Below are 22,959 nucleotides of genomic sequence, written 5' to 3'. Positions count from 1 at the left end.
TTACATTTCGTAGGTAGGCTAGTGGTTAAGCTTCTTTTGTGAGTGGTCGTTTAAAATACTTAATTTTTTGGATAGAGGAGACGGAATCTAGAATGGCCTCCAGGAAAACATGTAATCTCCAACATGTGTGCCGAAAGACAGTCCATGCTCCGTTTACACATTTTTTCCTACATCACCACAGGGTGACCACACTGCCGCTTAGTGGCGTAAATGTCACACCGTGACACATAATGTACTACAATGAAGGCATCATTTTCCCAGAGGCAGTTAGTTTTTGTAGGCAACAGCCCCCATTTTCCTTGTTTAAAATCCGCATACTGGCTTTTGCCCTCTAGAGCTACACGGCAGTGGGCTGGAGAGATCATGAGATTCCAATCCCTGGCTTGGAATTAGTGTAATTACACCAGCACAACAAAAGACAGCGGGTCGTATTATTTTCAAAGATAGCATCATCCTGGTTTGAAGGCTTCCAAAAGGGAGTTTAAGCTGCATTATGTGACAGAGACTGAAGCGGGTTGCGGGGGATAGAGCACCGCTTGACGCCGGCACTTTCTCTCTATGCAGAAAGGGAATTAAAATTACCACACAGTTTGAAATATCCCTTCTGAAAGGGTTTATTGCAAGTCGCGCCGCTTTGCAGTTCTATTTCACAGCGCTGCCGGCGCAGGTAACAAAAGAGTGACAGGAAACCGTTCAAAGTGTAGGTGTCTTGGAAACAAACAATTCTGCAACGTGCGCTTTTTTTTTTTTTTTTTTGATATGATGGGTTAATGAGACACTCGGGCGTTTGCATGGAGAAAGTAACCGCTGAAGCTTTAATGCGGTGCACGCGCAGTGCTCCTCCAGGGCCAGGCTCGGCGCAGCACCAGATGAAACGACGCCTCCCTCCCGCTCTCACGCTGCTGCTGCTCATCCCCTTTGTGGCGCGAGACTTACACGCTTCTCCTTTCTCCCCCCAGGTGTCCATTGATGAACGCATCCGACAGTTGCACGAGGCCCACAGGGACTTTGGCCCGACATCACAGCACTTCCTATCGAGTAAGCACGTTTTACCTTTCACTGCCTAACACGAATGAATGCCACAGCTATTCTTATCCGTTTAATTGCAGAAAAAAATGTGAGAGCAAAACGCAGCTCTGTGCTCAACTACCATCAAGAGGACGTAAAAAACCCAGTTTCATTTATAGGCAAAACTAGATTCAGGACCTGGGTTTGAGTCTGGATGAAAACATAACATTCGTGTGAAAGAGCAATGTACATTGGCGCCATGGAACAAAAATTGGCAAACCAGAATAGGTCTGGCCTTTGGGAGCTTTAGGTTTTGAACACAGTTCTAGCCATGCTACCTGTTATCCCCCATGCTGTGTAGCATGACTAAAAAAGGAAAAAGAATGTGACAACACTGACCTTTATTTTGTTGGCACACCCACTAATCATTTGTGCTCCTACAAAATGACATCATAGTTTATTGTTTATGAGCAAAGATGAATCAGTAAAAGAATTTAGTAATAAAAAAAAAGTAGGTTGGGCGGGGGAAAGCAACATGGAGGTGAGGGGAAGCAACACATGGGGCATGGGTGGATAGAATCAACCTGTAGGGCACTTTTTGAGAGAAGCAACACAGTGTACAGGAGGGGTGAAGGAAGACAGAGGTTGTCGATGGGGAGAAGGAACACATAGGATTCAGATGTGTGAGAGATCAACCGGGAACAAGAGAGGATACGATGTGGAGCGGGGGGAGCAGGGAGAAGAAAAATGGAGGGTGCAGGTAAGTCAGAAAGCAAACATGAGAAAACACAACATGGAAATAAGGGAAGAACCACATGGTCTAAAAAGCAATGCGGATGTCAGGGTATAAGCATACACGGGCAGAAGAGAAGTACACAGCAAGGACAGAAGCAAAAAGAGCACGATGGAGGGGAAGGAATTCAGGTGAGAAACTGCTTGAATTGGTAAACATATGCACTCTTATGTTAGCTGAATAAAGAAAAAAGTAGCAGCTCAAAATGGAGCAGTGGAAGGACACAAGTAATGCATCAGTGCTCCGGAGGAACGGCAACCACAAGATGCGAAAGGAAAACCCACAAGAGCTAACAAATGAGAAACCTGCAAACAAGGGCCAGAGTGAAGACCATACAGATATTGAGCAATGGGCCGTCTGTAAGTGCGCTGTGACTAAATGTCTGCAGGGCAGAAAATGTATAGTAACTGTAGGAGGCTGGCCTGGTTTGTAGTGGGTTCCTAAGGTACTTACACCTTATACCAGGTCCAGTTATCCCTTATCAGTGAAATGTAGGCAGTGTCTAGAAGCCAGGCTGTCTAGAGGTAACTGTAGCAGAGCAACCAAGTCTGAACTAGGAGACATGCAGAGCTCTTGCAATACCACTGTAGTCACACAGTACTCACACACTAGAAAGACAATACTCAGTGTTACCAAAAATAAAGGTATTTTATTTTAGTGACACAAGCCCAAAAACATATCTTAGAGGCAATATTCCCTTAGGAGGTAAGTAATACACATAAAATATACACTAGTAACTAAAATCAGGTAAGTACACAGTCATGAAATAGTGCAAATAGTGAAAATCATGATAGGCTAGAATGGGCCTAGGGGGCAACACAAACCATATACTAAAATAGTGGAATGCGAAAGTCGGTTTCCCACCTAGGCAAGAGTAGTGTGTAGAGGGGTGCTGGGAGTGTAAGAAAACACCAAGGGTAAGTAATGTACCCCACCCCAGAGCCCAGAAAAACAGGAGTAAAGTACAGCAAGTTTCCTCAAAATACACTAGGAGTCCTGGTAAAGGATTAAGCCAGACACCATTCTTGGACCTGAAGACCTGTGGAGAGAGGAGACCAATTCCAAGAACAGATGAAGAGTCCAGGAAGAACAGGAGCCCCTGCTAACCCGGATGCAGGTGCAAAAGTGGATTTTCCAGTTGGAAGAAAAAGTCAGAAATGTACCAAAGAATGCAGCTGCAGGTTCCTGCTTGGTGCAAAAGATGTCTCATGTCAAGTCGTTGGATGCAGGCCGGTTTACGTCATTGGATTCCGCCAGCAAGCCTTGGTTCATGGAAATGTCGCGGTTGGCTGGAAAAGGCGCTGCCTGAGCCCAGGAGGGACCTGGGGGTCTCAACTCAGACTGAGGAGACAGAGGGGACTCTCAGCACTTCAGACGACCAGGCAGCTCCCACAGGAGTCCCAGGACAAAGGAGTTGAAAATCGTAGTAATTGCAGCATTACAGAAAGGGATCCCACGCCGCAGGAGAACAACTCAGGGAGCTGAGCGTTGCAGGATAGAGTGCTGGGGACCTGGGCTATGCTGTGCATGAAGTTCGTTCTTGGAGAAGCACACAGAAGCTCTAGGAGCTGCAAAACTCGTGGTGCACAGGGGTACTGTCTGGCTCAAGGAGGTAAGCCCTTACCTCCACCAAATTTGGACAGCTGGACCTTTGGACAGTGTTCCAGGGACCACGCTCATCGACAGGAGAAGAGTCCCAGAGTAACAGCTGTCGCTGCAGAGAGGTGCCTGCTGAAGCAGGAAAGTGACTCCATCACTCCACAGGAGATTCTTTCGGTCCTTCTTGTGCAGGATGAAGACAGGCAGTCCCTGGAGCGGGCACAACCTGGAAACTGTTGCAGTTGCTGGCAGGAGCTGAAGTTACAGAGTTGCAGTAGTCTTCTTAGATACTTTGTTGCAGTTGTAGAGTTCCTGGAACAGTTCTGCAGTTGATCTGATGGTAGAAGGTGAAGCAGAGGTTACAGAGGAGTCCTGCTGGAATCTTGCTGAACCGAATCTGAGAAAACACCCAGAAGAGAGACCCTAAATAGCCCTCAGAGGGGGATTGGTCACCTAACCAGGTAAGCACCTATCAGGAGGTTCTCTGACGTCACCTGCTGGCACTGGCCACTCATATGCTCCCAGAGTTCCCTGACCATCCTGAAAACAAGATGGCAGAACCCAGGGACACTCTGGGCACCACCCTTGGGGAGGTGATGGACAGGGGAGTGGTCACCCCCCCTTTCCTTTATCCAGTTTCGCGCCATAGCAGGGACTGTGGGTCCCTGCACCGGTGTAGACTGGATTATGTAAGAAGGGCACCGTTTGTGCCCTTCAAAGCATTTCCAGAGGCTCTGGGAGGATACTCCTCCCATGCCTGTAACACTTATTTCCAATGGGAGAGGGTGTAACACCCCTCTCCCTCAGGAAATTCATTGTTCTGCCTTCCTGGGATTGAGCTGCTCAAGCCCCAGGAGAGCAGAAGCCTGTCTGTGAGGTGGCAGCAGCTGGGGCTGCAATGGAAACCTCAGAGAGCTGGTTTGGCAGTACCAGGGGTCCATGGTGGAGCCCCCAGGATGCATGGAATTGCCCCCCCATACCAGAATCAGATTGGGGTACAATTTTGCAATCTTAGACACCTCACATGACCATATTTGGGTTACCATTGTGAAGCTACATATATGTATTGACCTATAGGTTGTGCATACTTATAATGGCTTCTCCGCACTCACGAAGTCCGGGAAATTGGTCATGGATAACGTGGGGTCCTGGACAACGTGGGAGCACCACTGCTAGTGCCAGGGTGCCCTCACACACAGTAACTTTGCAGCTAGCCTTCAGGAGCTGAATGTTAGTGATATAGGTGAATTGTAAGTTACCTGGTGCAGTGAAAATGGCTGTGAAATAGTGCTTGTACTATTTCACTTAGGCTCCAGTGGCAGTCCTGAAGAAGTGTTTGTATGAGCTCCTTATGGGGGTAAAAGAAATGCTGCAGCCCATAAGAATCTACTTCAACCCCAATGCCCTGGGTACCTAGGTACCATATACTAGGGAATTATATGGGGGGTCCAGTATGCCAATCTGAAGTGAAATAAGTGGTCACTAGACTATAGTGACAATTTTGGAAACAGAGAGAGCATAAGCACTGGGATTCTGATTAGCAGGACTCCAGTGAAGCATGCTGACAACACAGTAAAACATACTGACATATAGGCCACAAACTATGAGCACTGGGGTCCTGACCAGCAGGATCCTTGTGAGACAGTAAAAACACACTGACAAACAGGCAGAAATTGAGGTACATACATACACCAGCATCCCTGATGTGAGAAGACAAAGGGGATACAGAAAAGTGAAGCATGACTAAACGAGCATCATTGCATATTTTCTCAAGGAAATGTAAAAGCCACGATGTACCACATTTGTAGCCCACTTATGTTAGTTGTTGGAGTTTGTTGCTGTTCCATGCTTCCTAAAGGTGCCATTGTTGTAAAGAAAAAACTGTTGTCCTTGTTTGTCTGGCATTGCCTATGTAAACAACCAATAGATATTCCATTGCTCCTATGTTTGATGATATCTCTCTGGGTTTTGAGACATAATCTGACATCATTCACAAGATGGCCCCTTTAATGCCACCCTATAAATCTGCCTCGTGTCACCTCATGCAAAAATCAAAGGTCCGTGAAGTGTGGAGATTCAGCATTAGTGCAGGTTGAACCTGCATGACATTAAAAACAGGCGCTGACCTAGGGTTTCTGTGGGCCACTGTGCAAAAGAGGGAGAACTCTTGTTGACGGCTGCACGCATCCATTAATAGTGATCCTGTACCTTTACGATAAGAGAAGCTTTGTGGATCGTTCCTCCATTATCACCCCTATGAAAAAAGAAATGTAAAGGCACCTCTGAAGAAACACTCTTCTTACACCGAATTGTTAAACTGAAGAATAGACGCAAATGTGCTTTTTCTATGAAGAGAATGAAAGAGACCAACTTTAATGGCAGTCTTTCTTAATCTTGAGGTATTGCTTCTTCTACTTGAGTTTGGTGGGTACCTATGTGACACAGCCCAGAAGCATCAATGCCCAAAATATACTGATGTGTACTTGCAGAAAGGCTGACATTCTAACGCTGTCCCAGACTGACCTTTTTCATAACAAAAACAGTGCGTAATTTGAGCCGGTGGTTTCCCGTGCAGGGCACCAGCACTCATTTTTGAGGGCCGGCACTTATTTTTCTTCAACAGGCATTTACTGCGAGCAGAATACATGTGGGAAAAGTGGATGAAGAGAAAAATGAAAACACGTCACCAAGCGAAAAAGCAGAAAGCTGCAAGAGTGAGCTGAAAGGGCAGGGAGTGGCTGTAAATGAACTAAAAAGGCCCAAGATGGCTTTAGGATTACGCTGCCTCAGTATTCTGTGCTCCCAAATTTAATTGTAGCAGCAGCATGTTTCAGAAGAGAGTTTTGGGTACTAGTACATTTTTATTTACAAATTAAGCACTGAACAAAAACATGTATTGGCTCCAGCAAAATAGCCCTCAGGATAAAAAAATAACAGAGAAAACAAAATGGGATGACAAAGAACACAGAGAAAAAGAGAGGATATAGGGAAGTAGTAAGGGATAAAGGTAAGTATGATGGGTTAAGATTAATGATATGGGTAAAGGAAAGGGTCAACATTGAATTAATGTCTACAGACTACATTGCCCACTCTTGGACCAACTCTAACACAAAGAAATTATTACTATGTACATGCAGCATCAAAAGACAAAATATAGATAAACTTATTTTATTTACATACACAATTGAATTACATATACACATCCAAATACCCCTATCAAACAATATTAAAGAAGGACAGAAAAAGTGTCAAACGAACAAGTGCTCGTGTTCAAGAAGAAAGAGAAAAAAAGTCAATCTCACACCTAACCAAATAAAATCGGAATTTGTAGGACAGCCAGTTGGTTCAACTTTTAACACATTGAATCTTCTAGTATAATTGTAGATGCATTAAATCCTCAATATAGTCCTTCTTGTATATTAAAAACAAAATACACATCCAGACTCAAAACATCAGGTTGCCTGCTGTCAATGACTGCCGCTTTGAATATAATTTTTGTGCTCCTACTTATTAGTGGTTAACTTGTGCTGGTGGTTGTAGGTGGTGAGCACCAGCACAGAATATCGGGGAGTAGACTTATTGTATTTATGTTTATGTTTAGGGTTTTTAAGTGCATACCCAGCCAGAGCTTCCCAGTGCTGCAGCATTCTCGTTCTACATGTTGACACCATCCTAGAAGAGCCTTGTTCAAAGCTGTTTCTAAAAGAGAGCTTTGCTGTGGTTGAAAGACAGCTGAGAGGGAAGAAAATTCCGGAGTTTGAAGGTCAGGTAGCTGAATGACTGGCCTCCCGCTCTCACCGTCCTGTACCTAAGCTGGATTTCAAAGTTAGAGCTAGCCGATATAGCTGCTGTGGATGGCACACATGGCTGAATCATGCCTTTAAGAAACAGCAGACTTGTGTTGAAAAGTTCCTATATTCAATACACAAGGCCATGGATTTAATGTGCTTTTCCACAAGACGCCTGTGGAGCAGCGACACTGGTTGATCCTTTGGTGTAGGCAGGAGTAAGCAGGCTGTGGTATTTTGGATCCTCTGCAACCGTTCATTATCAAACTTTGACCCAGAGCAAGAGAAAGAAGAAGGAAGGCAAAAAACAGATAATCATTAACAAAGGGACAAAGCAAGCATGAAAAAGAAATTGCAAGGGTGAGCAAAAGAGACAGATGTATAGTGTAGGGGTATGAGGTGGAATATACACTAGGCAGCATTTATATTTTTTCATTTCCAAAATTCAGATGTGACTGTGACGGATTCGGAAAATAAACTTTGGGGCCTGCACTTATTGTTTTAAAAAATTAAGCCCTGATATTAATTTTAATACTATTCCAATAATACTGAACTGTGTGTATAGGCAACACAGGAATTACCTATATCAGCAAAGCAAATGTTATTATATTGCAGGCATAACTTTACAGCTAATGTAAAAAATCATGTTTAGAAAAGAAAGTAAATAAAAATGCAAGGATGAGAACGTTAGACATGACAGCCTTCCCATCACTCTAGGGCTAGCCAAAGAAGACCTCTGCTGCCGAACAACAATTTACTCTGAGCAAGCTCAAAATCAACATTGTCACATACAGATACTTTATAACACTGAAAGCGGTCAGTTGCATTTTAGGTCTCCCAGCAGATCTGTGCACACCACCAGTACACAGAGTATAGATTGTAGGATCTGGCCACTTGTGCTAAGAAGGCTTCTTGGTTAAATATCCAGGGCCGGCTTTAGCGCTGGTGGCACCCTGTGTGACAGTCTATTTGGCACCCCTCACCCCATGACCACCTCCTCGGATTCCCTCACTAGTACGTGGCAAATGTGCCACTCATCTCTCCATAGCTCCCCTATAATATACTTTCATTTGTTTTAAGGTACTTGTAAAGGCTGTCTTTACTAATCCACTCACCTATCCACATAAATATAGATCTGTTCTTTGCAGCAGGCATATTAACCCTCTACACTGCTTTATGGCAAGTCAAAGCTGCTGCTAGACAAAACTCCCATCCCTCTCCCTAGCATGAAAATTAATCACAGGAGGTATCTTGACATTTTAATTGCTTCCTGGGGGCTGGACGGAAAATGAACTTTTCAGCAGGTGCTTTAAAATATACGTTATTATTAAACACAGCGCCCCCTGACGTCAGGACCCCCTAATCTAGGTCAGCACCCTGTGCTGCCGCTCCACTCGCACCGTCCTAAAGCCGGCCCTGTAAATATCATTAGGCATAACAACCAAGCCTAGGTGCTTAACCGTGCCATGCCATTGAATATTATTTCATTGAGCACTCTCTTTAGTAGAGCTACATATATATCCATTGATCTCTGCTGGAACTAGGCAGGTGCAGAAGAAAAAATTACTTCTGCAAGTTCACAACTTTTGCATTACGTGAAGTTTATAAACTTCGCCAAACATAGGTGAAGCTTCCTATTAAATATGTTTTGTCGTGGTATTTTGTTGTGATATCTTTTCATGGTCAGGATTTTACTGTCTTTTTCACGTGGAAATATTTACTCCACCCATTTTATGTAAAATATTTGTAAAGTTAAGAAAACTGGCAAATAAAAAATTAAAAAAAGCTAAACAACTTCACAAGTTAGACCTACAACTCAGTGGTACAGAGAATGATAACACCTCATCCCTAATTCCTGGATTAGTTAAACTTAAAATCTCGTGTGGTCATTATAGTTTGCTAATTTACACATCTCTCATCAAAGGTTTGAAGGCTGAATTTAGTGATTTATTCTCAGATTTTATGAAATCAGGATTTGAATGTCCCAGTTCAAAGAACACTAGCTAACACTTACCCCCATTCGTGGAAAATGCATGAAATTATGTTATGTATTGTTAAGTTATGTTATGTCATGTATGTTGTATTATGTTATCTAATGGTATGTCTTATTATGTTATACAGCTTTTATATCGACCATTATACTGGTCTCTAGGTGTAACCAGTACAAGCTGAATTCTTATTCTATACGTGTACAAGGCAAAGGCTTTGCAAAAAAAGCCAGGTTTTAAGTTGGGACAGAAATGTGTGAATCAAAGAACTCCGAGCATAGATGAATGGGGAGAGAGTTTTCAGTGACTAACTACCAAGACTGTGAACAATTGGCTGCCGCTCTATTTTTTTTGAAACTTTGGACAGTTAAGAGTTCATGGAAGAAGATCCAAATCTGACCATACTAATGCCCTTACTTCAATATGTTTGAAGTCTGTTGATAGAAGGAGGAGGATCTTTCTCAAGGTTTTAATAGAATTGGAACATGATGAAACAACCACATTTATTTGATCAGTCAAGTATAATTGAGGGCCACCTATAACACAGAGGGCCTGATTACTACTTTGGAGGAGGGTGTTAATCCATCCCAAATGTGACGGATATACCACCCACCGTATTACGAGTCCATTGTATCCTATGGAACTCGTAATACGATGGGCAGGATATCTGTCACATTTGGGACGGATTAACACCCTCCTCCAAAGTTGTAATCAGGCCCAGAGTCTCTTAACAGATTTAGAAGGAATAGGTTTAGTACCCATTTCAGTTGTCCAATTGGTGTCCAACTACAGGTTATTACAGTCATAGATAACAGCACTTTTCAAAACTTAGCTTAAACCTATTACTTCACACCCATTTTCAAATGGGCCGCATCTTCTCTTGGAATTCCTCATGAGATAAAGATTTTTTTTCTATTTACATAAATAATTGCATGTCATCTGCGTACATGTAAGCTTTGATTCCTTTTTGCAAACATATTGGTAAGAGGAATACCATACATATTAAAATGACGAGGGTAGAGGAAATTGACATTTCACAAGGTTTGGCGTTTCTATTAGAATGGTGAATACACTTACTTAGACATTTTTGACAAATGTAGGATACAACACACAAAATCTCTAATTACTATACCATTCCTGGCATTTGTGGCATTACAGGAACCTTAGATTTAAATGGAGAAAACGTGCAGTCTACATAATTATTTGTGCACAGTAAGAATGGGCATGGCAGTTTCATTGCTGTAAAATGGAGGAATACCACATTTGTAATTAATGAGTAGCACACGAATTTAAATAGCAAAACATCACATTTTTGGAAGCATGGCATTGCTGTAGTAAAAAAAAAAACAGGCTGACAGCATTTGTAATGCATTAGTAGCTCACCATTTTCTGTAGCAGAAAATTCTTAAACGTGTAGAACTCTCCTTGGCTCACATTTAAGCCTACATTTGCTCGCTTTTGACCCTCTCTAAATGTGCACCAAGTCTGTCATTAAACTCTGTCTCCAGCCAAGTTGGCGTTCCAATGCAAAAGACAGAGAAGAGTTTCTTTTAGAGCAAGATCTTAATGCTGACACGCGTGTGGAGAGGGCAGGCTTGTTACCATGTCTCACAATAGCACTGCCATCTCTTGAGGGAGAAAAACAACAGCTTCCCTCTTCCACTAGTTCATGATTGCTTCAGCTGAAGATAGCCCGATAAGGCTTGTCAATTTCTATTCAATGCAAACCTCTGACATTTCACAGGAAATTCGAGAGCCAAGGCAGTATCAAAAGATGTAATTGAGATTTCCACCTGGTGACAAGATGGATAGATCTCGTCTCTTCTGTTTCCTAATCTCAAAGGAGAAGCGAGGCCTTAACCCCACTGTAGAAATGTGCCGGCTCCATTACTTTCTGACTCAACACAGATCCAACCTACTCACTGAAAAGCAGGCTATTCTATCGGGGTACTGTTTTGCAGAGTCATGAAAGTGATGTATATCTCCTTTTACCTCTAAGAGCACCTATGTGCAGTTTCTCAAAGATTACTTGAAGGCAGAGTCGTTTCAGTTTAAAATCACTCAATATGATAAGAGTGATGCTGCATTAGATTCCAAAAACTACCGTCATTGAAAAGTAAATGTAGATGGCGCCCTGTTATGCACCATCTGGACTGGGCTCCTGCTGTGCTGGCCAGTATGTGCATCTATGAAAAAAACGTTCACATAGTTTACAACAAGAACACATGACAACGTGGTACCAAATTCAAGAGAAGACAATAAAGATGGTGTTATAACGCTTTTTACATTTTCTTGACGTTACAGAGACTGATATTTTGGGATATACTATAATGGACAAAGGCCATCTACTAAGTAAAGTTTTGAGGGATATGTTTAATTAACTTTCTTTGAAAACCTCATTTCCCTCATGATTTTGTTTTATTACAGTTTGTCTACCCCATTCGTGAATACAGGGTAATTTTGTTTCCTGTTAGTGCTTTTCCTGTGCATCTTTGTATGCCCTAGAAAAAGAACACACTTGCCCGGCAAGTAGACTTATACAGACAGCTAAAAAGTACAATAAATGCTTATTTTACAGGCACTGTTTCTACATCCCTGCAAACCTCAGCAATATGATAAAATCCTCATTAGGCAGGTAAGGTTATATTAGGTACTTGGTCTACTCTACCCAGATGCTCGCCATTTCCAAATACCCATTTAATTTGATTAGTTTTTTATTAGTTCTAGGTTAATAATAGATAATTACATTTTTTACATTTGTATTATACATTGTAATATTTTCATAAATAATGAACTTAATTACATTTTCATATGCTTTCCCATAAGGAGAACTCCATCACAGTGGTGGGGGATCTTCACCAGTAGGTAAAACGTTTCTAGTAGTATCTTTACACTCGTAAATTCTATTGCAGGAATCTCCACCTCCTCATTTGAGGGGGCAGAGACATGCAAATCTACAAGTAAATCTAAATCTCCACTCAGAAATTGTAAATAGCAAAAAGGAGTGTTGGAGTAGATCTACATGTGAGTAAAAAACATCTGCATATTTACCTTTGTGAATTGGGCCCAATGCCTGTAAACTTGGTGAACTGTATCATTGAGAAGGCAGAACTAGTAATTTTTTACAAAAGGATCTGAAGAGTTTTCCCTCATTGATATAGTGTTCTATGAAAATTATTTAATCAAATCATGGTTGAGAAGCAAATTCTAGTTTTCTTTTCTGAAGCCATAGTAGCAGAGTCCAGAAAAAAAGGAAACTTACTAATCATTTTAATTCTTATAGTCCACTGAATGCTGACTATACACTTTTCACTAAGAACTTAGCCAACCACGTCATGCTTCACACACACAACTTAATTCATTGGGATTAGAATGGCCTAGTGATCAACAGAACAATATCGGCCATCACAAATGATTTGATTGAGGCAATTGATTATTTCCTACAGTACAAGCATTAAAAAGCAGAATTTATGATAAATGCTTAAAAAGCCTTTGACTTAGTGAATTGGACGACGCTACTTTGTATACTTCAAGCATTCTTTTTTCAGGTTATGTTCTCAAAACGTTGAAAGAACGTATATTGAGATACGTCTGTTATAAGTATAATAAATTCACAGGAGACTGGCAAAATCAAAGTGTCCTGGGGAACTCAGCAAGGCTTTACAATGCCTTCTATATTAGTCTTTCTTATAAGTGAGCCATTGGTTATTTCAATTCACAACAATACAATAAATTGAATCTTTATACATAACGACATGATTCATTATTTAGAAGTTGCGAAACTAAATATACAATACACACTAGATAAGGTTAGAGAATTCACACAGATTAGAGCTTATAAAATGAATCACAAAAAATCTGAGACACTCCTATTAAATGTATCTATTAATGATCTTCCCTATAAATTGAGATAGATATATTCACTCCTGCACTATACAATAGTTAGGGATTTATACTCCCTTAGTTGTGAATGTCACAGGGAGGCTCTTACTCCAGATTCAATTCACCTATCACCAAATCATTGACTAAACATCCAACTGACACAAATCCTAATAGGGTACAAAATGTTTTAAACCTATCATCAGATGGAGGGTAATAATGAATAAACAATATTACAGTGGGAAAGAAAGGCATGGATCATATAGAAAATCACTGCCAAAAATGATCACAGATACATGCTGCAAATTATAATTATACCATTTCAAAACATTACTGGGAAGTATGGTCAGTGAACAGAAAATTATGTGCACATATTTCAAAAATACACTGCTTACCATAGCATGTAAATAGAATTCATGGAATTTCAACAGTATTTTTCTCTGGCAATATACCTTACAATCATGTTGTGTTGCTATTTCCATTACAGTTGAACAGTGGTAAAGATGCATCTTGTCTAGGGACATTGTCCTATGAAGCACCATCACAGTAACAAATTATGTAGTGATTATTATCTATTAAAAAGATGGATTTGTGTTGTGCTTAGTTCGCATCAGACCCCGGGGATCTGCATATCAACTCCATTCGATGTAGACACACTTCCAACCTAAGTACCTTAAATAAACAAAGAAAACTATTAACCCCATGAATGTGTGCGTCGTCCACTGGCCGACGCATGCACACCCTCCCTGGTGCGGGTCACGGGAGGATTTTTTAAATTTAAAATACCCCCTAGAGACACAGAAGAGCTTCCGTGTCTCCCCTCGCCCCCACCTGCCCCACTGTGATGTCAGTGCACCGTGATGCATGCTGACATCTCAGTTCATTTTCCCCACCGGAGCAGGAAGCAGCAGGTAAGGCTGCGTTTTGCTTCAGTGGGGAAAACAGGCCCAAAAGGGCCTCCCCACCGTGCGTGAAGGCCTCGTTTGAAAGGGGAGATTCACGGCCAGGAAATCTCTCTAGACACATGGGATTACACCTAGGGGGGTAGGCCCCCTCTGAAAATGTCCTGCCCCCTCCCAAGGGGCATTTAAAAAAAAAAAAAAAAAAAAATGAAACTGACAGGTGGTCGCCAATGAGCAGGGCTCCCCCCTGCAGGATAATTTTTTTTTTAATAGATGTATGGTTTCCATGGGGGTCATGATCCCCCCCCTCCCCCGGGGAAACCATACAGCTATTAAAAAATATATATATATGTCTATATATAGATGTATTTCCCTCTCTCTCTCCCTATATATATATATATATATATATGGAGAGAGAGAGAGAGATTACCTTTGTCAATGCATGTGTGGTTTCCCTAGGGGCTGCGATCGGCCCCCAGGGAAACCACACCCACATGTAAAAGTGATCTCTTTACATATATATATATATATATATATATATATATATATATTCACCTACAGTTGTCTTGCATCTTTAAACCAATGCACATACTCCAACCAACGCGTTTCAACTGTAGCTTTTAGGCAGCAAAAAAAAGTCAAGTAACACTTGTGATTATGTTTTTGCTACTAAAGGATCTTTCTAGTTGCAGCTTTGATGCCATAAAGTAACGCAGAAGGTTTATATGCCTACTGCAAAGATCAAATCTGTATTTTATGTGAATAGCTGAGTGGATTAGTAAAGCCAGCCATTAACTGCGACGAAGGGCACTTTTGCTGGGTGGTAGTGAGGGAATCCGAGAAGGAGGTTATGGGAGTGTGAGCACCAGTAATGATTGTGGACTGGGCACCAGAGGCCCTAGAGACCGACGATTGGTATGTGACAAAGTGAAATAATAGCAAAAACAACAAGTGATGGACGGAATGCTGAACATTGTCAAACACTCACCCCCAGTCATAGATCTGGGTTTAATCCATCGTTCTTTTGCTCACCATGCCACCCCAGTTTGGACCCAGCCATATGCAAATCAGTCTTGACCCTGTTCCTCATGGGAACAGTCCAGACCGAACTGCCAAGCCAGGTCCTCACTGGACCGGAAACAAGCATCCTGGGACCGGTTTCGGGGTTTCACCCCTCATCAGCCAGGCTAGCTTGAATCCAGTGGCATGGGAAGCACAGGACCCACGTCTGGGCATACCCTTCCCACTTAGGGCGACAAAGCAAAAACAACAAGTGATGGACGGAAACCGGTCCCAGGATGCTTGTTTCCGGTCCAGTGAGGACCTGGCTTGGCAGTTCGGTCTGGACTGTTCCCATGAGGAACAGGGTCAAGACTGATTTGCATATAGCTGGGTCTAAACTGGGGTGGCATGGTGAGCAAAAGAACATTGGATTAAACCCAGATCTATGACTGTGGGTGAGTGTTTGACAATGTTCAGCATTCCGTCCATCACTTGTTGTTTTTGCAAAGTGAAATAATAGTCTGACTTTTTTGATTTTTTGAATGTCTTGAGAGAATGTACTGATTGAGGGAAGAAGAAAAGGTAAGGTGACTTTTACTCTTGCACGCATCACACACACACCCATCAGCAATTTTGTGACTGTGTACGTAGGCTAGCATTTTAGAGGGACAGTTTAGCCAGTAGCAGAGATGGTGTCTTGTTGGGTGACTGCTGCTCAAGCCCTATTTCGAGTTATAGAGGGCAGCTCTAACGTAGGATCAGAGACTGGGACAGCAGATACTGAGGCAGCATCTGAGAGACAGGACAATGGCGCAGACTCTTAAGAGTGATTTTTAGTTGGAGGAGTCCAATCCGACAACTCCTCTTCCAGTGATTCTGAGGCCCATATTTATACTTTTTGACGCTAAACTGCGCTAACGCAGTTTAGCGTCAAAAAGTTTTGCGCCGTCTAACGCCATTCTGAAGCGCCATGCGGGCGCCGTATTTATGGAATGGCGTTAGACGGCGCAATCAGACCGGCGCTGCCTGGTTTGCGTGGGAAGAAACCACGTAGACCAGACAGCGCCGGCGTAGGGGGAAAATGGCGCATGGGCGTCTTAAAATGGGGCAAGTCAGGTTACGTCGAAAAAATCGTCTTAACCCGACTTGCGCCATTTTTTAACGACGCCCATCCCCCATCAACATGACTCCTATCATTGGAAAGATAGGAGTCATGCCCCCTTGCCCAATGGCCATGCCCAGGGGACTTCTGTCCCCTGGGCATGGTCATTGGGCATAGTGGCATGTAGGGGGGCACAAATAAGGCCCCCCTATGCCACCAAAAAAAAATATAAAAAATAAAAAATTATACTTACCTGAACTTACCTGAATGTCCCTGGGGTGGGTCCCTCCATCCTTGGGGGTCCTCCTGGGGTGGGCAAGGGTGGCAGGGGGGGTCCCTGGGGGCATGGGAGGGCACCTGTGGGCTCATTTTGAGCCCACAGGCCCCTTAACGCCTGCCCTGAGCAGGCGTTAAAAAGTGGCGCAAATGCGCCGTTTTTAGCCACGCCAACTCCCGGGCGTCTCTTTTGCCCGGGAGTATAAATACCACGTAAAGGCCTGGGAGTCATTTTTTAGACGGGAACGCCTCCCTTGCATATCATTAACGCAAGGAAGGGGTTCACGCTAAAAAATGACGCACATTCCGGGAACTTTGGCGCTATTCGCCTCTAACGCCATAGTATAAATATGGCGTTAGTTGGCGTTAGTTTTGCGTCGAAATTGCGTCAAAAAAAACGACGCAATTTCGGCGCAAACGGAGTATAAATATGGCCCTGAGGGAGGTGATGAGGACAGTCCTGCTGCCTCTTATCAAGCACAGTCTGTGCAGCGGGACAATAGCTGGTTAGCCCAACTCAGAGAGCGGATGCATGCGGTGGCAAGCAAGCACAGAGAGAGTGCTCTTTTGGTAGCTCCCCAATTTAGGCCAGGCCCATATTCCACTGCCCAGATCATATTGTGGAGACATCAAAATTATCTTCACAAAATAACCTGGTTTTGTAAGGCAGGCAACTGTGTTTTTGGTCCTGGGCTCGGCGACCATATAGGGAAACATATCAAACCCAGACATTTCTGGAAACTAGACACCCGGGGAGTCGACGGAGGTGTGGCTTGTGTGGATTCCCCAAAGGTTTCTTACCCTGAATACAATGCAATGGTGAAATGTTGAATAAAAACTCTATTTTTTCTTGCATTTTTGTCGCACAAACTACAGGAATATGCTGGAATCCACAAAATAACTACCACCCAGTGTTTTCCTACCTGTCCTGATAAAAATGCTAACCCACATGAGTGCCTTTACCTAGTGCCTTTTTCAGGAATGGATCACCCTAGGGTCAACAGGTGTCCTCATGTATGGACTAACATTGACTGTTTTGTGATCCATTCCTGACACGGGCAGTAAGTCTACCCACACAAGTGAGGTACCATTTTTATCAGGTGACTTGGGGGAATGCTGGGTGGAAAAAAGTTTGTGGTTCCCCTCAGATTCCAGAACTTTCCATCGCCGAAATGTGCAGCAAACGTGTTTTTTAGCCACATTTTGAGGTTTGCAAAGGAGTGTCAGACCCTAGTGATAGCCCCACAAGTCACCCCATTCTGGATTCTCAAAAGGTGTTTAGGTTTACGTATATGTATAGGTTTGGTAGGTTTCTATAGGTGCCGGCTGAGCAAGGTTCCAAAATCCACAGCTAGGCACTTTGCAAAAAACAGGTCAGTTTTCTTTGGGAAAATGTGATGTGCCCACATTGTGTTTTGGGGCATTTTTTGCTGCAGACACTAGGCCTACCCACACAAGTGAGGTACCATTTTTATCGGGAGACTTAAGGGAAAGCTGGGTGGAAGGAAGTTTATGGGTCCCGGTAGGAGGCTGGCCTGGCTTATAGTGGGTACCTTGTGGTATTTACACCCTGTGCCAGGTCCAGCTATCCCTTATTAGTAGAATAGAGGTGTTTCTGGTAGCTTAGGCTGATAGGAGGTAGCTATGGCAAAGCAGCCTAGGCTGAACTAGGAGACATGCAAAGCTCCTACTATACCACTTATATCATATAGCACAATATCATAAGAAAACACAATACTCAGAGTTACTAAAAATAAAGGTACTTTTTTTTATGACAATATGCCAAAAGTATCTCAGTGAGTACCCTCAGTCAGAAGGTAAGTAATATACACAAGTCATATGTACACAAACCCAAAACAGGTAAGTAATAGTAAGAAAAGTAATACAAACAGTGTAGAATTACAATAGGATGCAATAGGTGAACATAGGGCTAGGGGCAACACAAACCATATACTCCAAAAGTGGAATGCGAATCACAAATGGACCCCAGACCTATGGGAGCTTGTAGAGGGTCGCTGGGACTGTAAGAAAACAGTCAAGGTGTCCAAGATACCCCACCCCAAGACCCTGAAAAGTAGGAGTAAAGTACCCCTACTACCCCAAAAAGACACAATAGTCGTGATAGGGGGTTTCTGCAAGAACCACAAACACCAGCAAAGCACTGAAGATGGATTCCTGGACCTGAGGACCTGCAAGGCAAGGGGACCAAGTCCAAGAGTCGCGATAGTGTCTGGGGGGGCAGGAGCCCAGAAAACCCCAGATGAAGGTGCAAGGAAGCTACCTCCGGATGGAAGAAGCTTAGGATTCAGCAACAACGAAGAGGACTAGGAACTTTTCCTTTGGATGGAAGATGTCCCACGTGGTGCCGAAGGTTGCAGAAGTGTTCCCACGCAGAAATACCACAAACAAGCCTTGCTAGCTGCAAGGGTCGCGGTAGAGGTTTTTGGGTGCTGCTTTGGACCAGGAAGGACCAGGATGTCGCCCCTTGGAGGAGGAGACAGAGGGGGCGCTCAGGAACTGAGAGAGCCCCCACAGAAGCAGGCAGCACCCACAGAACTACCGGAGCTGGCACTTAGAAGATTTGTGAATCAGAGCTGACTCAGAGTCACAAAGGAGGGTCCCACGACGTCGGAGTCCAACTCAGAGGGTTGAGCACTGCAGAACGGAGTGCTGGGGACCCAGGCTAGGCTGTGCACAAATGAATCCTTGGAGGAGTGCACAGAAGCCGGAGCAGCTGCAAATCATGCAGTACACAGGTTTGCAGTCTAGCGTGGGGAGGCAAGGACTTACCTTCACCAAACTTGGACTGAAGGATCATTGGACTGTGGGAGTCACTTGGATAGAGTTCCTGTGTTCCAGGGACCACGCTCGTCAGGATGAGAGGGGACCCAGATGACCAGTGATGCAGTCTTTTGGTGCCTGCGTTAGCAGAGGGAAGATTCTGTAGACCCACAGGAGATTTCTTCTTGGCTTCCAGTGCAGGGTGAAGGCAGATGATCCCCAGAGCTTGCACCACCAGGAAACAGTCGAGAAAGCCGGCAGGATGAGGCGCTACAATGTTGCTGGTAGTCGTCTTGCTACTTTGTTGCGGTTTTGCAGGCGTCCTGGAGCAGTCAGCAGTCGACCCTTGGCAGAAGTTGAAGAGGGAAGTGCAGAGGAACTCTGGTGAGCTCTTGCATTCGTTATTTGAAGAATTTCCCAGAGGAGAGACCCTAAATAGCCAGAAAAGGAGGTTTGGCTACCAAGAAAGGAGGATTGGCTACCAAGAATGGTAAGAGCCTATCAGAGGGTGTCTCTGACGTCACCTGCTGGCACTGGCCACTCAGAGCAGTCCCCAACACCTCTGAATCCAAAATGGCAGAGGTCTGGGACACACTGGAGGAGCTCTGGGCACCTCCCCTGGGAGGTACTGGTCAGGGGAATGGTCACTCCCCTTTCCTTTGTCCAGTTTCGCGCCAGAGCAGGGCTGGGGGATCCCTGAACCGGTGTAGACTGGCTTATGCAGAGATGGGCACCATCTGTGCCCATCAAAGCATTTCCAGAGGCTGGGGGAGGCTACTCCTCCCCAGCCCTTCCACCTATTTCCAAAGGGAGAGGGTGTAACACCCTCTCTCTGAGGAAATCTTTTGTTCTGCCTTCCTGGGCTGGGGCTGCCCAGACCCCAGGAGGGCAGAATCCTGTCTGAGGGGTTGGCAGCTGCAGCAGCTGCAGTGGAAACCCTGGAAAGGCAGTTTGGCAGCACCCAGGTTCTGTGCTAGAGACCCGGGGGATCATGGAATTGTCCCCCCAATACCTGAATGGTATTGGGGTGACAATTCTATGATCTTAGACATGTTACATGGCCATGTTCGGAGTTACCATTGTGACGCTATACATAGGTAGTGACCTATGTAAAGTGCACACGTGTAATGGTGTCCCCGCACTCACAAAGTTTGGGGAATTTGCCCTGAACGATGTGGGGGCACATTGGCTAGTGCCAGTAAGTGAGGGTTAGACATATAGGTGACTTATAAGTTACTTATGTGCAGTGAAAAATGGCTGTGAAATAACATGGACATTATTTCACTCAGGCTGCAGTGGCAGGCCTGTGTAAGAATTGTCTGAGCTCCCTATGGGTGGCAAAAGAAATGCTGCAGCCCATAGGGATCTCCTGGAACTCCAATACCCTGGGTACCTCAGTACCATATACAAGGGAATTATATGGGTGTACCAGTGTGCCAATGAGAATTGGTAAATTTAGTCACTAGCCTGCAGTGACAAATTTAGAAAGCAGAGAGAGCATAAACACTGAGGTTCTGGTTAGCAGAGCCTCAGTGATACAGTTAGGCACCACACAGGGAACACATACAGGGCACATACTATGAGCACTGGGGTCCTGCCTGGCAGGATCCCAGTGACACAGGGGCTAAAACGAACATACATACAGTGAAAATGGGGGTAACATGCCAGGCAAGATGGTACTTTCCTACACAACCCCCCCCCCCCCCCCAAACGAAGGACAATAAGACTAGCCTTGTCCTGATGAGTCTTCATTATCTAAGTGGAAATATCTGGAGAGTCCATCTGCATTGGAGTGGGTACTCCCAGGTCTATGTTCCACTGTATAGTCCATTCCCTGCAGAGATATGGACCACCTCAACAATTTAGAGTTTTCACCTATTATTTGTTTTAGCCAAAGTAGAGGTTTGTGGGCTGTCTAAACAATAAAGTGAGTACCAAACAGGTATGGTCTCAACTTTTTCAGTGCCCAGACCACAGCAAAGGCCTCCCTCTCTATGGCAGGCCAACACTTTTCTCTAGGGGTCAACCTTCTGCTGATAAAAGCAAATGGTTGATCCTGGCCCTCAGAATTCAGTTGTGATAGTACTGCCCCTACCCCTAATTCAGATGCATCAGTTTGAACAATGAATTCCTTGGAGTAACATGGGCTTTTTAGGACAGGTGCAGAGCACATGGCCTGTTTGAGATCCTCAAAAGCTTTCTGACAGCTAGCTGTCCATAACACCTTCTTAGGCATTGTCTTGCTAGTGAGATCATTAAGAGGGGCTGCTATGGAGCCATAAATCTTGATGAATCTCCTATAGTACCCTGTGAGGCCTAAAAAGGCTGTCACCTGGGTCTGTGTTGTAGGGGGCACCCAATCCATGATAGTCTGGATTTTCCCCCGTAGTGGTGCAATCTGTTCTCCACCAACCAGGTGGCCCAGATAAACCACTTTCCCCTGCCCTATCTGGCACTTTGAGGCCTTGATAGTGAGGCCTGCCTTTTGCAGGGCCTCCAAAACTTTCCATAGGTGGACCAGATGATCATCCCAGTTTGAGCTAAAGACAGCAATATCATCTAGATATGTTGCACTGAAAGCCTCCAACCCATGCAGGACTGTGTTCACCAACCTCTCAAAAGTGGCAGTTGCATTTTTCAAACCAAAGGGCATTACTGTGAATTGTTAGTGCCCTCCAATGGTAGAAAATGCAGTCTTGGGTTTAGCATCTTCTGCCAATCTAATCTGCCAATACCCTGCAGTTAGATCAAAAGTGCTACGATACTTGGCAGAAGCCAGTGTATCAATGAGCCCATCTGCCCTGGGTATAGGGTGAGCATCAGTTTTGGTTACCTGATTGAGCCCTCTGTAATCTACACAAAACCTCATCTCTCTCTTTCCATCTTTGGTGTGAGGTTTAGGTACAAGCACCACTGGACTAGCCCATGGGCTTTCAGAAGGTTCAATCACCCCTAAATCCAACATTTTCTGCACCTTTGTTTGATGCAGTCTCTGACATGGTCAGGCTGCCTATAAATTTTACTTTTGACAGGCAGGCTGTCTCCAGTGTCAATTGTGTGCTCACACCAGGATGTTGTACCTGGTACAAGTGAAAAGAGGTCTGAAAATTGGCTTAGGAGATTGATGCAGTTGTCTTTCTGTTCTGCAGTCAGATAATCTGCTAAAACTACTCCCTCCACTAAGGCATCTGCTTCAGTGGTGGAGAAGAGATCAGGGAGAGGGTCACTCTCTTCTTCCTGTCCCTCATCTGTTGCCATGAGCAGGTTGAGATCAGCCCTATCATAGTAGGGTGTCAGGCGGTTGACATGAATCACCCTAAGGGGACTCCTGGCAGTGCCCAGGTGTACCAAACAGGTAACCTCACCCTTCTTCTCAACAATTAGATGGGGTCCACTCCATTTGTCTTGGAGTCCTCTTGGGGCCACAGGCTCCAATACCCACACCTTCTGTCCTGGTTGTTACTGGATCAGGACAGCCTTCTGGTCATGCCATTGATTTTGCAGCTCCTGGCTGGCCTGAAGGTTTTTACTGGCCTTTTTCATACACTCAGCAATTCTGGATCTTAGGCCAAGTATATAGTCTACTATGTCCTGTTTAAGAGCTTTTAAAGGTTGTTCCCAACCCTCCTTCACAAGAGTAAGTGGACCTCTTACAGGGTGCTCAAAGAGGAGTTCAAAGGGGCTGAAGCCTACTCCTTTCTGGGGTACCTCCCTGTAAGCAAAAAGGAGGCAAGGTAACAGGACATCCCATCTCCTCCTGAGTGTTTCAGGGAGTCCCATTATCATACCTTTGAGAGTTTTATTAAACCTCTCAACCAGACCATTTGTTTGTGGATGGTAA

The 22,959-nt window shown here is 44.2% G+C and overlaps 1 protein-coding gene across 8 annotated transcripts in view; it reads left to right on the top strand.

Moving 5' to 3' along the window:
- DMD (dystrophin) overlaps nucleotides 1-22,959 on the top strand; it is a 6,960,831-nt gene that overhangs the window by 6,003,505 nt on the left and 934,367 nt on the right. For all 8 annotated transcript variants that reach the window (XM_069204753.1, XM_069204756.1, XM_069204758.1 and 5 more), the window contains one exon: nucleotides 960-1,038. In XM_069204753.1, coding sequence (XP_069060854.1) covers nucleotides 960-1,038 — 79 coding nt within the window. The remainder of the gene's footprint in view (nucleotides 1-959; nucleotides 1,039-22,959) is intronic.

Source organism: Pleurodeles waltl, chromosome 8 (genome assembly GCF_031143425.1).
Source record: "Pleurodeles waltl isolate 20211129_DDA chromosome 8, aPleWal1.hap1.20221129, whole genome shotgun sequence".
Classification (NCBI taxonomy): Eukaryota; Metazoa; Chordata; class Amphibia; order Caudata; family Salamandridae; genus Pleurodeles; species Pleurodeles waltl.
This window is presented reverse-complemented; position numbering and strand designations above follow the sequence as displayed.